Source organism: Bombus vosnesenskii, unplaced genomic scaffold, assembly GCF_011952255.1.
Source record: "Bombus vosnesenskii isolate JDL3184/JDL3185 unplaced genomic scaffold, Bvos_JDL3184-5_v1.1 scf7180000013527, whole genome shotgun sequence".
In the NCBI taxonomy this organism is placed as follows: Eukaryota; Metazoa; Arthropoda; class Insecta; order Hymenoptera; family Apidae; genus Bombus; species Bombus vosnesenskii.
The window spans coordinates 121,086-141,536 of record NW_022883098.1 but is presented as its reverse complement, the minus strand read 5'-3'; the positions used below and the strand labels follow the sequence as shown (position 1 = coordinate 141,536).

The following is a 20,451-nucleotide window of genomic DNA, read 5'->3' as shown; positions in this document are numbered from 1 at the left end:
TTATAATTCGTTAAATTCGCGAGTGTTCACGAGAGGAACGTAATAGATAAAAAACAAAAATTCTATTTCCTTTGGTTAGCCCTAATTAATCGAATCGTTACTCCCGCTGTTCGAAATTATACGAAACTACGCAGAACTACGTCATTGAGCGACAGCGTCGGTCGGGGAAACCTTGAAATGTGCGTTTGACGTTCTACCGTAAACTTTTCGCGCTCTTTCAATATAATCGAATTTCAATGGTACCACCGAACAAATGGACTGTATAAATAGACAACTTATGCTTATTGGAACGGTAATCCGATACTAGACGACACGACAAGCAAATCTAATGGAGATAGAATATAAAAAAGTTTAGTTAAAGGATATAATTCCGTAGAGATGGCTTAAAGCTTGGCAGGTACTCGAGTACCGCGCCATACGCAGGTTGAGAACCCTCCAAATGTTTCGTAGCCCGGACCTGAAGGCGATGTCCAGTGCGCCGTGGTGCAAGGAAGGGGGCTGTTTTCATTGTCATTGTGGTGGTTATTATTTCTGCGCTGCTAATATACCCTGTGATTCGACAGTAACAAGTCTCGCTGATAGAACAGCGAGGTACGAATAACGTTCGTCCAGGAAAGGCGATACCCCCACGATTACGTGCATCGTTATTATTGCGCCCGAAGGTGCGCGCGCGCGCGCGCGCGTGCACACATTACACATCTTGTATATACTCGGGAGACGCAACGATCTTCTTACTTGTATGTATGAGTGTGTTTGTGGTAAGCATCGTGATATGTGGAAAAGTGTAAAGTGAACGAAGAAGAGAAGGCGCGTGAGAAAGTATTCGTTTTCTTGAATGTCTGAACGATACGAAAATAGAGTGGGAGTTTAAGACAACAATACAAGTACGTGCGCGTGTGTTTTTTCTCGCTTCTGTCCTTTATCGTTTTCATTTGTCTCTGTTGGACGCGCGTGTTCGTTTGTGGTTTTGATGCGGGTGTGAGTAGAGCAGGTAGAGAACAATCAAGGTAACGAAAGCAACGAAGCGGGAAGCGGTGTTCGAACGTTCTAAAACATTGATTTTCTGTCGTTTTTCTTTTTTTTTAACTACGTTAACAGGTTTTTTTCATAAACGTGCTGTGAAACAGCAGTGACGATCGAAAGTAATTTGACGAAAATGCGATACGAGTTGTTAGGTCGCCTAGCGTAGTATATCGCCTAGCGGCGACGGGCCCAGAGAGAAGCGGCGGAAAAATGGCGTCCGATAACGAAGCCTCTTGCGCGAGTGACCCAAATTTCGCGGTGATTTGTTCGTTTCTCGAGTGCTTCGGCAAGTCCTGTGGTATCGTTTATCCTGATATTGCGCGCCTTCAAGAGATGCTTGAAAACACACAGGAGGGTGAGTAACACCTGCATGCATACGTGTATGTGCAGAAAAGAGAGAGAGAATGATTGACCCGCCCCCGCGGGGCCAAAAGTCTCGCGTGTGCTATTAGTTATCTTTTGCGATTTCGCGTTTTCTTCTCAAATTTTATGCTATTCCGTATTTTTTTATAATTCTAATATTACTTTCAAATAATTATTTTATACTGAACAACCACGAGCACTAAATTTATAGTTGTTTTCATCCCCTTTTTTTCATCGGAATTCTACACATCATTCTTAAAGATCTTTGTCTTCCTATTTGTTTACTTTGTGTAGCAACAGTTAACAATAAGAGAATTTACTAATTAATTAGTAATATGCGATTGATAATTATTTACATCAAATTCATCATTTCATTTAAATAATGCTATTATTGACAGTTTAGTTCAATTTACTATCTACTGTTGTTATTTTCTCATGTGCTGCCACCTCCCTTGTTGTCAACCTCAGTTACACGTGATTACGAGTTATGAATCGTGTGTCAAATTAATGATTTAAAAATACACATTTTAATGACTCTAATACTATATAACAAAAATGATTTATGAATTACTGTTAGCCTCTTATTGGCTATGCATTTGTAAATAAAAATTTTAGGTTACTACATACAATTTTGTAATTTTATAATAATATATCTCTAATGAAAATATTTCAAAGATATTTCTTAATTTTATTTGTGCTAAAATATAAATATTTAATACTTTTTATACATGTTTTTATTTCTATTTACAATCAATTGTTTTTTTTTTTAGTACCACAACAGTTGATAGATCTCCACATCAAATTATTACGAAAAACACGTAAAACAGTATCACCAGAAAAATGGGAACGTGCACTGGTTAAATTCTGTCATACATATTCTAATCAAGATGGATGGGAACTTGAACGTTTTGGTTACAAAAAAGCCCGTATTGCTGTTAAACTACGACTACTTAAAGTATAAATATAATTATTCTATTATATATTGTAAAATGTTAGATAAAGAATGCTTATGTTCTTGTTTCCAATGTTATATTTATATGATCATATATGCCAATTTTTTTTACATAAGTTTTTTTCATTGCAGGTTCTTTTAGAAACACAGTTTGACCTAAATCAAAAGTTTAAAAATGAAGTAAATAAATTAGCAGCTAAGGAATTACGGGTAGAACCTTTAGGAAGAGATAAATCTGGTTTAGCTTATTGGTGTCAACTTGATGAAGAGTGCAATATAAGGGTTTATAAAGAAGATATAGATGAAGAAAATTGGGAACTTGTAGCTAAGTATGTGTTCAATATAAATGTGAATTTCTTTTTATTTACGTTTTAAATTCTTATTTTAAAATCTTTAAATATATTGTTAGGGATCGAGAAGGAGTAGTTAATCTTATAAATACCTTATCAAATGGAGAAATTGGAGCTATTCCAATTAATGAAGATAGTAATAGTTTAGAAATTTCTGAGAAACCTATTATTGATACGGGACAAATAACTACATCACCAAGTTTGGAGGATGAAGTTGTACAGGAAAATGGCATTCACATGGAAGGATCTGATGAAAAAGAATTAGATAAGAGTGGAGGTGAAGATTTTGAGGATGAAAGAGAACAAGATGACATTAATGAGGCTGGTAATGCTGAGGAAGATGTGGATGGTGAAGATGAATTGACAAATGATGAAAGTTCTAAACAAAATACAGAGGAAGATGATTCTCAGCAGACAATACAAAATGAAATGGTAGAATCAAATCCTGTTGAAACACCCCCTTTATTATCATCATGTCCCCTTAAAATTTTAAATGCTAAGGTTGATACATTATCAGAAAAAGAAACAGTTTCATCACAAGAGGAAGAATTAAGCACTATTCAGAAAACGATGGTTACTACTATTGTATCTAATGATACTAAACCTGTAGAAACATACAAATCTGAAGAGCATACAATAGTGAGTAATTCAAAAATTGATTCTGAAGAATCAGTGCCTCTTAAATCAATTGAAACACCTGTTATTACATCTCCTCTTAAGTTAGTAAATGTTTCCGAAATGAAACAATTACATGAAGAAAAAGTAATTACTGGAATAACACATACATTGAATATAACAAAGAAATATGAAGATTCAGCAGATCAAGTTATGAAATCACTAGACAAGTTATCTAATAAAAATAGTTTTCTTTTTACTTCTGCTGACATGCCAACAACTCATAATAAATTGTCTGTGAAGCCAATAGATCAACTGGCTGCGAACCTTGTGAGGATGCAATCTGAAAAACTTGAAAAGCCAAGTGGAGCAAAATCATTAGAGAAAATTGCTGAAAACCTAGCGCGATCTGGAAGTATTGTGGGAAATATAATAAATGGAGATGATGATAGAATACCACAAGATTTTTGTGCAAGAAAGATAGATAAAATGAATTCGCTTAGAGAACATAGAGGTATGGATTTATCGACATCACCAAGAGGATGGGAGAACACAAATGAGCAAAACAGGCCAATGGATTTCTCCGGAATCGATTTATCTAGTCGAAAATTTAACAAAACTATCGATTTACCTTCTGCCGGATATAGGGCGCAAGATTTTCAACATAGAGAAATGGACCTCAGTACGAAGAAGATAAACAAACCGGAAGTTACAAATTTACCGTATGATGCTCGGGCTGTGATGATGCGTAATCATAGCATGGTAGCAGATTTAAGTAAACGACAAATGTCATTTCCTGGTTACGATATGCCTCCTGCTTCATATCATAATGCTTCGAGAATATCTAATAAAGAAGATCACAGATTACCAAATTATACCATACTTCCAGATCCGAGTAAAATTACGGCTCTAAGAATGAATCCAACACCGATAAAACGTCCATTAGAAGGAGATGATATGCAACAAGACATATTAAAGAGAATAAGAGCAGATGTAATACCAATTAGAAGTTCCATGGATAAGAGATCAATAATGAGTAGTAATTGGAGAGATGAAGTTGGTGAAACCATTGAGGAACCAATGATAATGATTCAAGGTGAAGGATCTGGTAGTGATTGTGATGCAGTTAATCCTGCTCTTGGAGAAGCTGTAGAAGAGCCCATAATTTTTTTTTATGGAGAAGGATCTGGTGAAGAGTGTCAGACAGGTAATCCTGGTGAGGATACATCAACTGACAATAAAGAAAGCAACGAATCAAAAAATGAAGCTGATTCTGCTACTTCTTCTTTATTGCCGAGTAAAAATTTAGGCGAAGATAGCCTTATACATGAAGTGTCTACCGGATCTCTAATAACAAGTAAAAATACCATAAAATTAAACAGAAATTATCCGCAATCAAGTATTAATGTAAGAAGTAATCGGCAAACTGTAGGCTCAACACAAGAAAAGTCCAAGTTCAAACCATCATTGGGCATTCAAATAATACCAAAAAATTCTAACAGTTCTGTAAAAAGGATATCGAGATGGGATGTTGGAAAACCAGAAGAAAAACCAGAATGTGACAGTAGTATCATATCAAATGAAGAAGACATATCACAGAAAAGAAATGAAATTGAATGTGAAAATTCCTCTAATAAAAATCAAAATGTTAAGATAGATGGAAATTCTGTAAGTAATGAAAATTCAACTTCACAAAAAAGAAATGTAGAAGCCGAAAATTCACAGGACACAGAAGGAAATTCCTTGAGGCAAAAACTAAGTCCTGTTTCTCAAGATTCCATGCAGTGTGATTCGTCTATTTCCTTATGTCAAGCAGATACGTCAGAAACGCTTGAATTTTATCCAGAAATTACACCCACAACTCAGTCAATAAGTAATAAAGATGCTGCTGAGAATGTTTGTGATTCCGACAGTATAACTTCACACGAGACAAATACTGCAGAAAAAGTAGATAATGAATGCAAACCAGCAGCTGCATCACCACCAAGATTTTTTTTTGGTCCTAATTGTATTTCATACACTTCCAGAGCAGAAGTATTTGAGTCATCATCTGATCATACAGTTTCAACAACTATAGAATCTAAATCTGATACACTGCAATATGAATGTGTTTCTTCTTCCAAACCAGCAGAAGATATTACTTCTTATACGTCAGACGATTTTGGCGTAACTCAAATGAATAATAACTCGTTAAAAATAAATTCGTATGCACCTACAAGTAATAGTCCACTTCATGAAGATGATAATAAGAATAAAATAGAAAAGGTTGGAGAATCAACTAATATATGGGAAGAAACAGTTCCTTTGAAATATTCTATAGATGGAGGACGTTGTGCAATGCAAAAGACAGAAATAGATTTGTCTAGTTCTGAATCAAAAGAAGAAAATTTTAAATCTATTGTACAGGATTCTATTACTAGTAGTGAAAATACAAAAAACGAGTATACAAAATCTGAAGAAACAGAAATATCAGGCATAATTTCACAACCTCACAGTACGAATGATGCAAATATGCAAGATGCGAATATAAAGCTTGAGAATGCAATTGTAACACCATCTACAGTACAGTTCGACTCAAATATTGAATCTATGCAACCTGAGATATCAACAGCAGAAAGTAATACATTAGAAGAACAAGTAAGAAGTCAGAATAAAATATCAGATTTACAAAATGACACTGATGAAACTGTAAAAACTCCAATTCTTTGTTCTAAAGATGTAGTTGATTGCAAATCATCTGATACACTTAAAAAAAGCGAGTTAGAAACAGATACAACATCTGTTAATAATTCATGTTCATCTTTTGCTCAAAATTCAGAATTAGGTTGTACAAGTAAGGAAGAATTTTCCACTTATCAAGAAGTAGATAGTTTAGCAGAAAAAGAAATGGAACATGTATCTGAGAAAGAATTTGACTTATCTGTTGAAAGTTCTAAACAAAATGACAAAAATGATAATATTCCAGAATTTCATAATCAAGAAAAGCAATTAATAAACCCTGATAATGAGAACATGAAAATTTTGACTGATTCTGATGTACATTTGGCACATAATTGCATTAAAAATAGTAAAAAAATAGAAATTTCAGAACAAAATGAAATTTCAGTTAATTCATTTATCAAAAATTCTGTGCCTGATGTTAATACCAAATTAGATTTAACAGACAATTTTACTGTTACTAGTTCGGAATTAATTGAACAATGTAAAGATTCACTAGTTCCTACAATAAGTAGCTCAGACGGTAATTGCACTCACAAGACTTCGATTCACGAAAGCGCTAAAGTGCATTCAGATTCTGAGAAATTTTCCTTTAAAGATGAATGTTCTATTTACAATGTATTAGCAGAGACAGTACCTGACACAAATAATTTTAAACCATCTAAATCTGATGCAATTGAAGCTGAAGGTGAAATGATTGTATCTAATATAATTGACATTGAAACATTAGAAAACCGAAGTTCCTGTGTTGATCAAGATTCAAATAAAGATATGTCTATTGATGATAAATTGTCAAAGTCTGATAATGAACCTTTTAAACTAAATGAAGAAAAAGAATGTTTTGATGACAACTTATCATATGGAGATACACGTAGTATTTCGTTGGAATTATGTTCATCTTCTGATGAAACAAATAAATTTGGTACTGTTGTTGAAAGGAAAAAAACAGAGGACGTCAATGATGTAGACATTCAGCAAAAATCTGATACCATGATAGAGCCTATAATTTCAGAAGATAAAAAGATGATTGAACAGGATGAAAAAAGTAATATAAATCAATGTGATTATATTATAAAACATATTGAAGACAGTAATGTAAAAAATGAAGAGTTAAATTCTACAAATAATACTGTAGAAAATGCAAATAATACTCAGCAAGAATATATTATTGAAAAATCAAAGACAGAGGAACCAAAATTGAATCAAATAGACATAAATCCTGTGAATTTGCAAGAACCAGACAAAATAAAACAGTCTTTAGTCGCAAATTATGAGAGCAGTGACTCCAATGATGACAGTAATGATGCTTTTGAGAGCCCTCAAAGAGAAACAATTGAAAATAAAAATAACTTGTTTACAGATTTAGAAGAAGAAACAATGATTAGTAATGAACAAAAAATAAAACAAACAATTCAAAAATTAATTACAAAGGATGAAGAATTGTCTGAAGAATTACAGAATGCAGTTACTAATAAAAAAGGAAGAGAATTAGTGTCAGAAAATAGTTTTAAGAAAATGGAAAACGAAGCTGAATATAAAGAAGTGAAGATAACTAACAATGAAATAATTGAAGAAGAATATAACTGTATTGTTAGTCAATTTCATTTAAATGAAAAATTAATTATAAATGAAAAAAAAGATATTAATATTTCAGAAAGTAATAGTGCAGAAGTAATAAAAGCGGAGGTTTCATCAATCGTTTCTGAAACTGAGCCAGTGAATAAAGAAAATATAAATTCAGCATTAACTAAAACAAACAATGTAATAGGCGAAATAAGTGAAAATGATGGTTTAGTTCAAGTTTCAGACAAAATCACGAATACGATTTCTGAAGGAAGAAATGATTCTGAAACAATAAATTCTATAAACATAATTAAAACCCAAAAACAAACAAATGAAGACATTGAATTTAATGATGTTGAAAAAGAAATATCATGCGAGGGCTTGAAAGAGCAATGTGTAAAACCTATGGAAGAAAAATTAATAACGAGTTTTGATAATGATATCAAATTTATCAAAAATAAAGAAGTTGAACATGTTACAGAAGAATTTTCAATCATAGAATCATATAATAAATTGACAGAATTTTCAGGATTTAGTAATAAAGACAATAAATTTGCTGCACATTTACATGATGAAGGAGATTTCAATAAAGATATGTCTGAAAATGATATAACCATACATTCTGTACAAAATATTTTACCACTTGATAAATTTGACAATACATCCTCAGGTATAGATAAATCAGAAATATATGAAAATAATATTTCAACTATACCAGAAGATTTCAAATCTACAGATAACTTACAATTTGTAAATTTTATATCTGAAAAATCAGAGAATTTGAGTGCTACAGATAACCATGAGAAGCATAACGAATCATTTCATGTTATAAATAAAAGTACAGAATCCCTTCTTGAAAATACTGTCTCTAGTTTAAATGATAAATCAGCAGTATTTAATATCCAAGAAACTACATCAGAATCAGCGACGGTCATAAACGATGCTAAGAAGGCAACTAGTAAGAGATTGAGCGATGTTTCTAATATTCAAGATGTTCCTCCATTAAAATCTAAATCTCCATATATAGAATCCAGTGAACAAATATTAGAAGACTTAACAAATTCTAAAGTACAATTGGGTCAAAATTTGGATAATTTTAAACAAGTAGAAATTGATGAAAATAAAATAAGTGGGGATGTAGTATCTAATAGTACCACGAAACATTTAGCAAAACATGAATACAGCACAATATCTAATACAGCGGACATCGTGTTGAACAAAGTTGTGCAGGAACATAACGACGAAAATGACGAGAAAAAAGGGAGCTCAGAAATTCAAAGTATCGAAGTGAAAACAGTCTCTGTATCATCTGACGATTCAATGGAAGTAGACAATGAAAATTTATTCAGTACAGTTCCCGAGGAAATGGATCCTTTAGCATGTACTGACGATGATACATTTAAAAAATTAGACGATAACGAACAGAGTGATATCTCTGCTCCAAAAATAGGCTTACGGGTTAAACCCGTATCTGAACTCGTTTATGATGGATGGAAACTGGATTCCACTGAATTACCGAGAGTATCCCGTAAGCGACGTAATAGTTCCCATGAATCAAATTCTGAAGATATAATTGCAAAACAAAGTGATGAAGAAATAATAGGAGGTAAAAGAATAAAATTACGTGCGGAACGAATACCTGATAAGCAATTGCGAAAGTCTGTGGAGGAAAATCGCGTTGTAACAATAAGTTCAGAAGACGAGGTTGTAAAATGTAGCCCTGAAAAGTCAGAAGATCAAGAAGTTAAGGATGTTAGCGATGACCAAAGTACTACTCATTCGGTTGCAATTGGAAGAAAAACAAGAGGACGTCCTAGAGGAAGACGAAGGCGTTATAGAGGAAGTGGACGTTCAGCTCGACCGAAACATTCTGAATTTCAGAGTATTCAAACTTCTGAGGTATCATCTGAGATCCACCTTGATGAAACACCAAGCAATAATGATTCTTTAAATATGACACCAATTTCACAGAAAAAACGAAAGAAAAGTAAGTTTTTATTTCTCCTTCCATATGTTTATATATTTCGCAGATAACATACAATTTACTATCTAGAAAAATATTGTTCATAGGAAAAATGGTGTTGGGCCTAGAGGTAGGTAGAGATATTGTTCCTGAAACACAAACAGGATTAACTCAAGATGAAACACCTGTAAGGCAATCTAGAAGAATAGCACAATTAAAAATTAAAGAAGAAGCAGATAGACGAAGGATTGAGGAAGAGACTTCAAATGAAAGAAAAGACAAAAAAGATTCAGTGGAAAGAAAGAAGCGGAAGAAACCAAAGGTATATTTTTTTATTTTGCTCAATTGTACAGTTGATATTAACATATCATATAATTATCGTAATTTTAGCCTGAAAGCGAAGAGGAAATCGCAATAAAAGAAGTAGAGAAAGAAAAGAAATCTAAAAAGAAACGTAGAAAAAGGAAAAAGAAGAAAATGTCTGCTAAATTTAATGAAGCAAATCCATGGCAGAGTTCTTCAGGTTCTAGTAGTGATGATGAAAATGAGAATGATGAAGAAGAGGATGAAGAAGAAGAAATAGAAAGTGAAGGATCTCTGCTTTTTAAAAGCGATCATGAGTTTTCGCCTGAAAGTGATCTTGAAAAAGACCAAGAATCAGAGCCATTAAGAAGAGCAAGGACTGCGCAAAAAGGTATTACATGATTATTTACAAACTTAAAAAAACACTAAATTGTACTCTAATATATCAACATTGTTTAATTATAGCTCAAAGTGATGTTGAAGAAGCAGATGATGAGTATGCTTGTCAAAAATGTGGTAAGGCAGATCATCCAGAATGGATACTTTTATGTGATTCTTGTGATAAAGGGTGGCACTGTTCTTGCTTGAGACCTGCTCTCATGTTAATACCAGAGGGTGATTGGTTCTGTCCTCCATGTCAGCACGTAAGCTTTTAATCTCAGCATACTTGTTGAATAAGCTATTTACTTAAAAAAAAATTGTGTCATAAATTAATACTTTATTTTAGAACTTGCTAGTGATTAAATTAAGAGAAAGCTTAAAAATGTACGATCAATTGACAAAAAGACATGAAAATGAAGTTTTAAGAAAGAAGAGACTAGCATTTGTTGGTATAAGTCTAGATAATGTTCTTCACAAAAATGAATCACAACGTCATCAGAAAGGATCAAAAGCCTCTAGCCAAGAATCTGATAATGGTAATCTTTTGCCTTTTTACTACTCATTTTTGTTATCTTGAATTAATATCTTGTATCTTTTATAGAATCTTCATCAGCATCATCTTCGACAAGTACAGAAACATCTAGTAGTGAAGAAAGTGAACCTGTATATCAGTTACGTGAAAGACGATCCGCTAACAAATATAAATTTAATGACTATGATGCCATGATCAATGCTGCAATTCAAGACGAAGTAGAAGCAGTTCAGGGAGCTGGAAATCAAGGAAGAGGAAAAGACATTGCAACTATAGTGAATGCGGAAAAAGAAGAAGCGCAAGTAAAAAAAAACTATTATTACATATTTTTACTTAATTTTATGTTATGTTAAATTTTTCAATAAAAATTTGCTTCTAGCTGCATTTTAAGAATGAAGTATTAAACATTGAAGAAGCTCCAGAAGGTAAAGATGACATTGACAAAAAATCAGAAAAAGAGAGCGACGAAGAATATAAGATGGAATGTGAGGATGGTATTGACGAGGAAGAAGAAGAACAAGACAAAGGAGCAGTAAAGAAATTCTTGTCACGTAAGAAACATCGTAAGCTGAATAGTCTTGATATAAGCAGCGAAGATGATCCTGAAAGTGACGAAGATTTTAAAGGTACGAGTTCTGAAGAGGAAGAAGATTTTGATGACCATATAACATCTTCTGATGAAAGCACTTTTGCTGACGTAAAACGACGTAGTAGAAAAGGAGATTCGCGGTCCGTACGACGAAGCACTAGAGCCAGAACTACGCGTTATGAAGACTTTAGTAAGTATACGGAATCAATTCTTTGACTAGTATTAGAATGGATATTATTATATGAGGTAAGAAAAAATTGTAATAATAAACCTTTTATAGTAAATGACGACAGTGAAGAAAGTGATAGACCAAAAAGAAAAAAATCTCGGTCTACATGGGATTCAGATAACGAAGATAGCGATAATTCATGGCGACAGAGGAAAAAAAGGTAAGATACTATTGTTCTATCCTATATTATTATTACTAAATAGTTAATTTATGATTAGTTCATTCTTTGTTCAATTCTTAAATTGTTTTACTTTTAAATTTTCTTTTAGAAGTAGGAACGTATCGACATCTAGGTATAAAACATTGCCGAAGACGAAAAATAGAAAGAAAAAGAAGAGAAAACGTATAATCGAATCTGACAACCAAAGCGAAACGGAAGAGTCAAATGACGAATCAAAAATTGAAATGTCGTGTGAGATACAACCACAATTAGAAAACAACGAATCTATAATGTCTGATGTATTAGATGTCAAACTTGATAACTTAAATGAAAATAATGAAGACAAACATATTAACCAGATAAAAGATATAAAACCACCAGAAATAAACTCGGAAATATCTGGTACACCTGCCACTCTACCACTCGAAGAAATAACGCAACAAAAAAAGAAGAAGGTAAGATTATAGATATAATCTGTTTGAAATAATTGTATTTCATCGTTTTTTTAATATACACGTTCTTCCTCGATTTATCACAGGATAATGTAATAAGAACAAAGAAGACGCCAACAATTCGGAGAAAAGTATGTTAAATTTATCTTATTCTACTTATTTTAATATATAATAACAAACTTTTGATTTAAACTTAATTATATTTTCAGATTATATACGGTGGTCTTCCGGATGAAAATAAACCAGAAGAAGAAGAAATATTAAGTAGGCGAACTCGCGGTAAAAAGATTAATTATCAAGAAGAAATTGCATCAGATAGCGAAGAGGTAATACATAATGTTATATAACATAGGAGTTTAGAAATAAAAGAATGTAATATTATAGGAGCTAAAAAAGGCATTAAGAAAAACGGGAGAAAGTGAAGATGAATTTGTTGTAAATGAGGGCGAAGATTTAAATGAAGATGCTGAGAAAGATTCAGATTCAGGTAAATTGAGAAAAAAGCATGTTAATGTTAAGAATATAAACGTAGAAATATTATGAATTAACATATAATATCACCTTATAGGTGATATTTATAATCCAAAAAAAGATGGTCATAAATTTAAAACTAAATCGCCAAAAAATAGAAAACCTAGGAAAAGCAAGAGTCCCGGTGGTAAACGGAAAATGTTAAACGATGGAACACCAAAACAAAGAAAAAAGCCTGGTCCGAAACCTGGAAGTAAAAACAAGTCACGTAAACAAAACTTTTTGCTTAGTTCTGTTATCCAAAGAAGAGATGATCAAGATGGCGAGAAAGATATCATGGCGAATGTCATAGATAATCCTATGGGAGAGATAGATACGAAACTTGATGATAATCTTTCAGAGAATGTAGGTCTAACCAGTACGGCTATGTCGGTAGCAGGTTCTTTCACCGGAGATGTGCCAGAAGGTTCCTTAACGGGACTTGGAGCAGGTGAACTAGCTGACTTAGATGACGAACAATTAGAACAAATGATGATGGAGGATGAAGAATACGCCAGACGACAGTTAGAACTTGCAGCTATCGAAATAAAAAAGAAGAAGAAAGAAGAACGAGAAGCAAAAAAATTAGAAAAGGCGCGTTTAAAAGCATTAGAGATATTGGCAGCTGAGAGGCAACGAGACCCTAACGCGCCAGAGGGAACTGATGGAGATGTACCAAAGAAGAAAAAGAGAGGCCGTCGGAGTAAAGCAGAAATTCTTGCAGAACAAATGCGCAGAGATGGGGCTCCGAATTTAAACACCACTGTTTTATCTGCCAGCGTGCCACAAAACTTGGTAACTACCATACCATCTAATATCACTCCCAATATGTCAGCGATTATGACTCCTGATGCGGAAAGAACCGGCGAAGGACACATTCCTATGATGACGGGACCAGATGGACAACTTTTTAATCCTGATGGATCGCCTATGAAACCTAAAAGAAGGGGACGTGGTAAGGGTAAAAAGACTCTTGCCCTGGAAGCAGCTAGAGCTGCTGAAGCAGCGGCAAAAGCTGCTGCTGAGGCTGGTTTAATTGGAATGGGCACTGATTCTAATTCGGAGATGAAACCTGGTGAAATCCCGAATGTACTTCCTACACCAGGTAGTAGCACCTCTGGTTCCGCTCCGTCCACACCACCTGCTGGCGTTGTTACAACACAAGGACCACCTTCTTCGCAAACTCCGACTTCACAGTCTGTTTATCCGTCGTTACCACCTAATCAACAGTCTTCCGTTATCACCAGGATGCTTCAATCTCAACCTGTATCGAGTAGTCCACAATCGTTCTCCGCTGCAGCTGCAGCAATGGGACACAAATACTTCGGTGGACCAAACGCTGGAGGTCAAATAATGGGCGGACCTAGGACAGGCTACGAAATGCAACCACGTGGAAGAATACCTTCTCCATATAGACAAGCGGGACAATCTTCTATACCACCTCATTTTGCTGCTGTAAGATCAGGAACTCCGCCAATGAGAATGAGGGTACCTGGTCCGCAAATATATCATACGCCGCATCATCCAATGGATCCTTCTCCATCAGGTGGTGGACCGATATCGATCAACAATCGAGATCGTAGTTCTCCACTTGGCCCTGGACCTGCAATGATTCCACCAGCTGCCGGAAGTCCTCTAGCAAAAGGTGGTCCTACACCTCCTCCACCTCCTCCTTATGTCAGAGGGGCACCTCCCATGTCCAGGTTTGCAGATAATCCAATGGGTCCTAGACATCAAATGCCTCCTTTCACCAATGCATCACCAGTTAATCATAATATGCAACAACCATCACCGCCTCCTAATCGACCACCTGGTAATTTTTCACCGTATCATCCTCCCCCTCCTCCTAATTATCATTATGGTGCCTATCCACCACCACCGCCGATGTCCACAGCAGATGATGCAGCCGCATATCAAGGATCTCCGTATCCCGCGGATCACTTTTCATCTCCTGCGGATAATCAACCACCCATTCAAGCCCCGCCTCCCCCTCAGCCTCCACCACAACAGCAAGCGCATGCGAACGATGCTGGTACTGGAAACAAACAGTACGATGAAGAAGGTTCTGGAGAATTTGGCGGTTTAGTATCATACTTCAGTAGCCAGAGAGAAGATGATCTTGATTCGTAGCATGAGTGAGATCTTGGCCAACCCTAAAACTTTATATAGGGTGCATTAAACAATGGTGTTTTAACGGTCAGGTAAGATTGCAACTTTTGCTCGAGAGGGACAAGTACAAGAGAAACATAAAAAAAGCTAGCAAGATGTAATGTAATCGTAAATACAAAAAAAAAGTAGATATACATTTATATCTACTTTATATATATTATACATATATGTGTTGGGGCATTGGAATGTTTGAAATAATGATGAAAGAAAGAGTATTTGCATAACATATGATGATGTACGTTCTAACATTATTTTATACACATATTGTACTGTTTTAAAACGTAAGGAAAAAGGCGTAGAATTAGAATTGTCTTCCTCTTTGACCTCTTAAGCAAACAGTTGTTCAAAACATTTATACTTTCGAAATAGAAAGAAAAAAAGAAAGCCACCAAAACCAAATCCGAGGTTGGCCAAGCGAGAATAAGGAAAAAAATATTAATCACTAACAATGGAGCCTATTTCCTAAAAGTTGTAAGCTTTTTGTAATTAGTTCAAGTTTGATTAAATTTATATGAAGCAAACGAGACCAGTCGCTAGTAGCAACGGAAGTTGCGTGTTGCTAGAGAAAGGATTATACAAAGATCTGACCAGAATTTTAACTAAACATCCATTAGTATTTACACATGAAATTTGTGCACAGTTACTTCCGAATCCATTGTAGATGTGTAGATGTCCTCTCCCAGATAAACGTTTGCTGTTGAAAAAGTCGATCTTAGTAGCAATCAGGAGAAAAATTAACAAATTCGGACTATGCGCCGTTGTTACATGTATATATGTAAATACAATAAGTCCTTTAGATTATATTATATGTATTATATATACACAGTCACGCAGAATACTATAAAATGAATTAGTGCAAAGGGCACAAATGTAATATTTAAATTAAAACGAAAGGAACGGCATCCGATTATAATAAATTAACAAATGGTGTGAAGACTACTACTATAATTATTTATAAAGAAAAATTAAGAATTTATGATAGGTAGTATGTATATTGTATTTTACAAATTTTACTTGATAATTATAATAAAAGAATAAAACATTTGGATATAGTTATATTAGAGAACAGGAGGCTGCTAAGTCCAACTCTAAGAAAGTCAGAGAAAAGAAATTTAACGAAACTTGACGTTAAGCGTGTGTAGATAATCGGGGAAATAACTTAACGGAAGAAATTTTTATTTTATTATGGAGTGCAATTAAAAGTACATATAAATACGTTTATATGTAGCTATATATGTGTGAATATGACTTTTTTTTTTAATACGTTCAACATTGTCGACAAAGACTAAAATGGTTTTCTTGTTTCTTATTTTTTCTACATCCGCTCTTTTTCCCGAAAATCTTTTTAAGACATATTTCAAGCTTTTTAAAAAAAAGAAAATATATATATATATACATAAATAAAAATATATATATACACACAATAATAATAACAACATGTAAAGAACTAATAAAAAAAAAGGAATGTTTCGTACTATTAGAAATCATTATGAACTAGACCCAAGTTCAAAGCTGTTCGTAGCTGCAGTGCAGCTTTGAGAAAACTACTCCTTGAATTCACTTCTTAGATAAATATTCGAAGAATATTGCTTTGATCAAGAAATGAATACAAACGAAATTAATTGGATTAAGTGATTCACTGAACAGATACGATTACGTGCAAAAAAAAGATAATAAAAATAATAATCAGGATATAAAATAATTTTTAACATTCATTTTTCATTTTACATATAACAGCCTCCTGCTCTTTGATCGATCCGCAAAGCTGATAGTGTCTTTGCGTCACAAAGAATCATCATGTATCTGTTTAGTTATCACAAGTACGTGCATACCTAATATAAATAGAAGTTATATAAATAAAAAAAGGAAATCATTATCTTAGGATTAGCTGCTTGGGATAGTTTCCTTTACTTCGTCGAACGTTTAACAACCGAATTTGAACGATTATATACACACATTACAACACGCCGTATATTGTAATAGAGAGTTTACTACCGATAATTTTATGATTTTTACGTCTATACGATATATTTCAGTTGTATATTGTTTAATGTACAATCTACTGTCTTCTTTAAATATAACATGTGTCTTCGGACCATTCGTTCTTAGGGTGCGCTTCAAGGAAAATGCGAATATGTAATGTAAGTTCTTTCACAAATGCTCGAATGGTTATTGATACCATATAAAGCATTCATTGTATTGTAAAGTATTATTGGAGATTTAATTTTTCATAATACAATGATCATGCGAATTTATATTAAAGAAAAAGAAAAAAGTTTGAAACTTTTCAATATGTCCGAAGATTTGTTTTTTATCCTTTAAACAAAAAATTGAAACACAGGGAAAGTGAAATGAATTTTTTTAAAAGATATGTATATATATATTCATGTACATTTGTATTGCTTTTATGCATGGCATGTCCGCATTTAGAAAAATTCGTATAGCTCGTACAAGATATATTTATGATAACACAATGATTCGATCTCAAAACTGGATAAACGTATTAAACGTGGTTCTTATAACTTATAAAGAGGTACTTCATTTTCATACATGTACCAAACTTTTTCGCATTTATAAATGTTTCCTTGAAACGTAAACGAACGAAGTGTCTTAGCAAGATAACAGTAAATGTGGTGCAGTTTAGCTTTTCTTTTTCGTAAGGGTCTAGACCAAACGCAATTATTATATTACATGTTGTAGCCTAAATACATTTTGTAATAAAATTCAATATATTGAATATCAGAAAATGTTTTTATTTTTTTTCCGTGCGCTAAATTTTAATGCATTTTATAGAAAAACAATTTATTTACTTGTTTCTAATCATATTGTTCTATAATAATACAAAATTTTAATATTATAAATATACACATATTACAAGTTAATTATTTATTTTAATACAAAAACCAAGATGTGTGTTATATGCTAATTTAATATGTCAATAATTCCTTCATTTAAAATGGAAACAATAATATTACAACATTGCATATAATCTCCATTTCATACAATACCCTGAAATATATATATATATATATATACACACAATTTATGTATATGATATATATATATATATTTTGTTCTTTTTATAATTATTTTAATTGAATAGAAATATAAGTGTAAAGTGCATGTGTGTAATTTTCGTACAGTTCTTAAAAAAAATAAAAGATTACTCGAAAAAAATCTTTTTGTCATGCATTTTATAACAAATACAATAAGTTTTTATTTTGTATACAATAGTCTTATTAGAAGTAAGAAAACTTAATGTAAAATTTGCAATCTAAATTGCTATTTGGTATATAACACTGAATATCATTTAACAATTTTAATTTTATTATAAAATACTTTCTTATTTGTAGGTTTCACTTCGCCAAATCTGACTTTTCTTTTCTCTATTCTGGCTTCTAATTCAGCCTGAAATATGCAAATATAAAAGAATTATAAAATATGTAATAGAATTAGTATTTACATTTAATATAGTAAACTTTTTATTAACATAATTAATTACCTTTTCCATTAAACTAGAAACAGACGTACCAAACCTTTCTGCTCGCTTCTTTAGAACTTCGTAAGTTGTATGCTGCAAATGCACACAATAGATAATATTAGAAAACAAACAAAGATATTACACTTGTAGTTGCGTAAATATATATACCACAGGTGTTTTTACAGATGCAGCTGACTTATTATTCTGATTATTAATACTGAATCTTGCAGATCTAGCTTCTTTCTTAGCAGCTTCTGATAATGGTAATCCAAATTTCTTAGCTCTCATTTCTAATCTCTATTAATACGATAAATTTATTAGCATTTTATATTTGATCTCTATAATTCTGCAAGATATAGTAAAAAGAAAATATTACCTCTTTGATACCAAGCTCTGATAATTTAATTATCTTTTTTTCTGGTGGTGCAGTCTCAATAGCTTTTGTATCAATTTCAATCTTTTCTGTTTGTTCATTCTTAATTTCTTCAATTACTGGTTTTCGATTTAGAACTATCTTTTTAGCACTTACATTACTTTCAGTAGACAATTTTCTTTTTTCATTACCTTCTTGTGAGTCAGGTTTATTTGATAGCTCTTCTATTTCTTCATCCTATTTAAACAGGTATATTGTCAATGTCATATTAAAATCAAATATGCAAAACATATTTTTTTAATTACGCCAAGAACTGCATCTTCATCTAAAATTTCCTCTGTAGTCTCATCTAAAGATAGTGCAGAATCTAGACATTCAATGAAAACATTATTTTATCAATAGGTAGCTCTCACAAAACAAAACAGTTTAAAAGTCATTCGAAAGCATATACCACCATGAATTGCTAATTGAAGTCTTTCAACCAATTCATTTTTATTGCCAGTAGTAGGTAGTCCTCTTTGTTTTAACTCAATTTTCAGATCTGCAACCTGTTCAATAATATTTATCTATAATTATATATAATTCCCTTTAATAATCTTAAGATGTATATAAATTTTTTATATTCAACAAATATAATTTTTAAATATTAATAAAGCGAAATTGTATCTGTCTAAAACAATTATACAAGCTAAACAGAAATTAATGTAAAAAAGATTGTTTTACATTACATAAAAAATTTCTCCTAATTTTAAGGTTAGCTTCCCGGGTGTAGACACATATCAGCAAGATACATTTGCATTACCTTCATTTTTGAAAGTTCTGTAAGTCCTTTCTCATAAGATGAATCAGCCATGGTGCATCAGTATTATTTTCTTTCAATTAATATCCCTTTTCGAATCCTGATTAACATGACACAATTTATCACACAATGCTTTCAACAGCCCAGGGAGCAGATCAAATTGAAATGCATGCAACACGAAAAATTTTAATGTCACTACCTTTGCGAATATGGATAGTATGTTGTGAACTGGTGTAGTTCTGTGGCCCCCTCTAGTGTGAATACCTTATATGATAATAGGGTAACTTCTAACGCTGTGAATTTAACTGTACAGCAGCTTAGCCAAGCAAACAAGTTTATTAATTAAATGTCAAAATTATTTATTAGTAACAACTGCAATCACTCTCAAATTTTGTATTTACTTTTATTGCCATAAGAAGATATTGCCAAGACATAAATTGCTCGTTTTCTAATACTGTAAACTCCAATCAAATTAATGTTTATTAGCATTAATTAATAAAAATTTGTCTTACTAGATAACAAATAAATCGTAGATTGCTACATAAATCTGAGCAGATACACCACTCTGCGACCTGAAAGAAAGGGAATCGTTAAAATCGTTGCACCTTTGGAGTTGTCACACAGCTCAGAGTCTAAATAAATTTCAGTAAAGCGCAAATCTTTGTTAAAGTAGCCAATCTATTATAAATATTTAGTTTTAAATAGAAATTATTGTTCAAGTTAATCTTTCTCGTTGTATATTTCTTCATTTAAATGTCGAGTTAGTTTTCCGAATTGTTTGAAATTGTAACGCGAGTAGAGTACTTCAGCACGCCACGGGCTGCAACCGCGTGACTAGCGTTTACTGATCACTAATAGATATTATCTCTCAACTTATCGAGTTTACTTTCTAATGAATAAAAATGAATGTAATATGTAATGAAATT

General features: G+C 32.7%; 2 protein-coding genes across 5 annotated transcripts; one reads left to right on the top strand and one right to left on the bottom strand.

The window, feature by feature from the left end:
* The first annotated feature begins 272 nt into the window (after positions 1-272).
* Positions 273-17,127, top strand: LOC117238542 (titin homolog). 2 transcript variants are annotated; one of them, XM_033503542.1, is made up of 17 exons: positions 273-1,007; positions 1,099-1,378; positions 2,157-2,341; positions 2,471-2,667; positions 2,748-9,571; positions 9,655-9,869; positions 9,938-10,241; positions 10,316-10,494; positions 10,578-10,767; positions 10,833-11,065; positions 11,143-11,542; positions 11,633-11,741; positions 11,851-12,196; positions 12,280-12,324; positions 12,403-12,519; positions 12,578-12,680; positions 12,762-17,127. In XM_033503542.1, exons 2-17 carry the CDS (start codon positions 1,234-1,236, stop codon positions 14,831-14,833), a joined length of 11,664 nt encoding a protein of 3,887 aa, XP_033359433.1. In that variant the 5' UTR covers positions 273-1,007; positions 1,099-1,233; the 3' UTR covers positions 14,834-17,127. The 2 variants fall into 2 exon arrangements, with proteins under 2 accessions (XP_033359433.1, XP_033359432.1); XM_033503541.1 differs by having other exon boundaries at positions 273-1,378.
* Positions 17,128-18,047: 920 nt separating this feature from the next.
* On the bottom strand, positions 18,048-20,091 carry LOC117238544 (SAP domain-containing ribonucleoprotein). 3 transcript variants are annotated; one of them, XM_033503546.1, is made up of 9 exons: positions 19,927-20,091; positions 19,725-19,841; positions 19,529-19,625; positions 19,178-19,274; positions 19,032-19,093; positions 18,730-18,963; positions 18,522-18,650; positions 18,375-18,446; positions 18,048-18,280 (listed from the first exon to the last, which is right to left on the bottom strand). In XM_033503546.1, the coding sequence occupies exons 3-9, from the start codon at positions 19,577-19,579 to the stop codon at positions 18,179-18,181; spliced, it is 747 nt and encodes a 248-aa protein (XP_033359437.1). In that variant the 5' UTR covers positions 19,580-19,625; positions 19,725-19,841; positions 19,927-20,091; the 3' UTR covers positions 18,048-18,178. The 3 variants fall into 3 exon arrangements, with proteins under 3 accessions (XP_033359437.1, XP_033359438.1, XP_033359436.1); XM_033503547.1 differs by lacking the exons at positions 19,725-19,841; positions 19,927-20,091 and having other exon boundaries at positions 19,181-19,274; positions 19,529-19,724; XM_033503545.1 differs by lacking the exons at positions 19,725-19,841; positions 19,927-20,091 and having other exon boundaries at positions 19,529-19,718.
* Between the last annotated feature and the right edge of the window lie 360 nt (positions 20,092-20,451).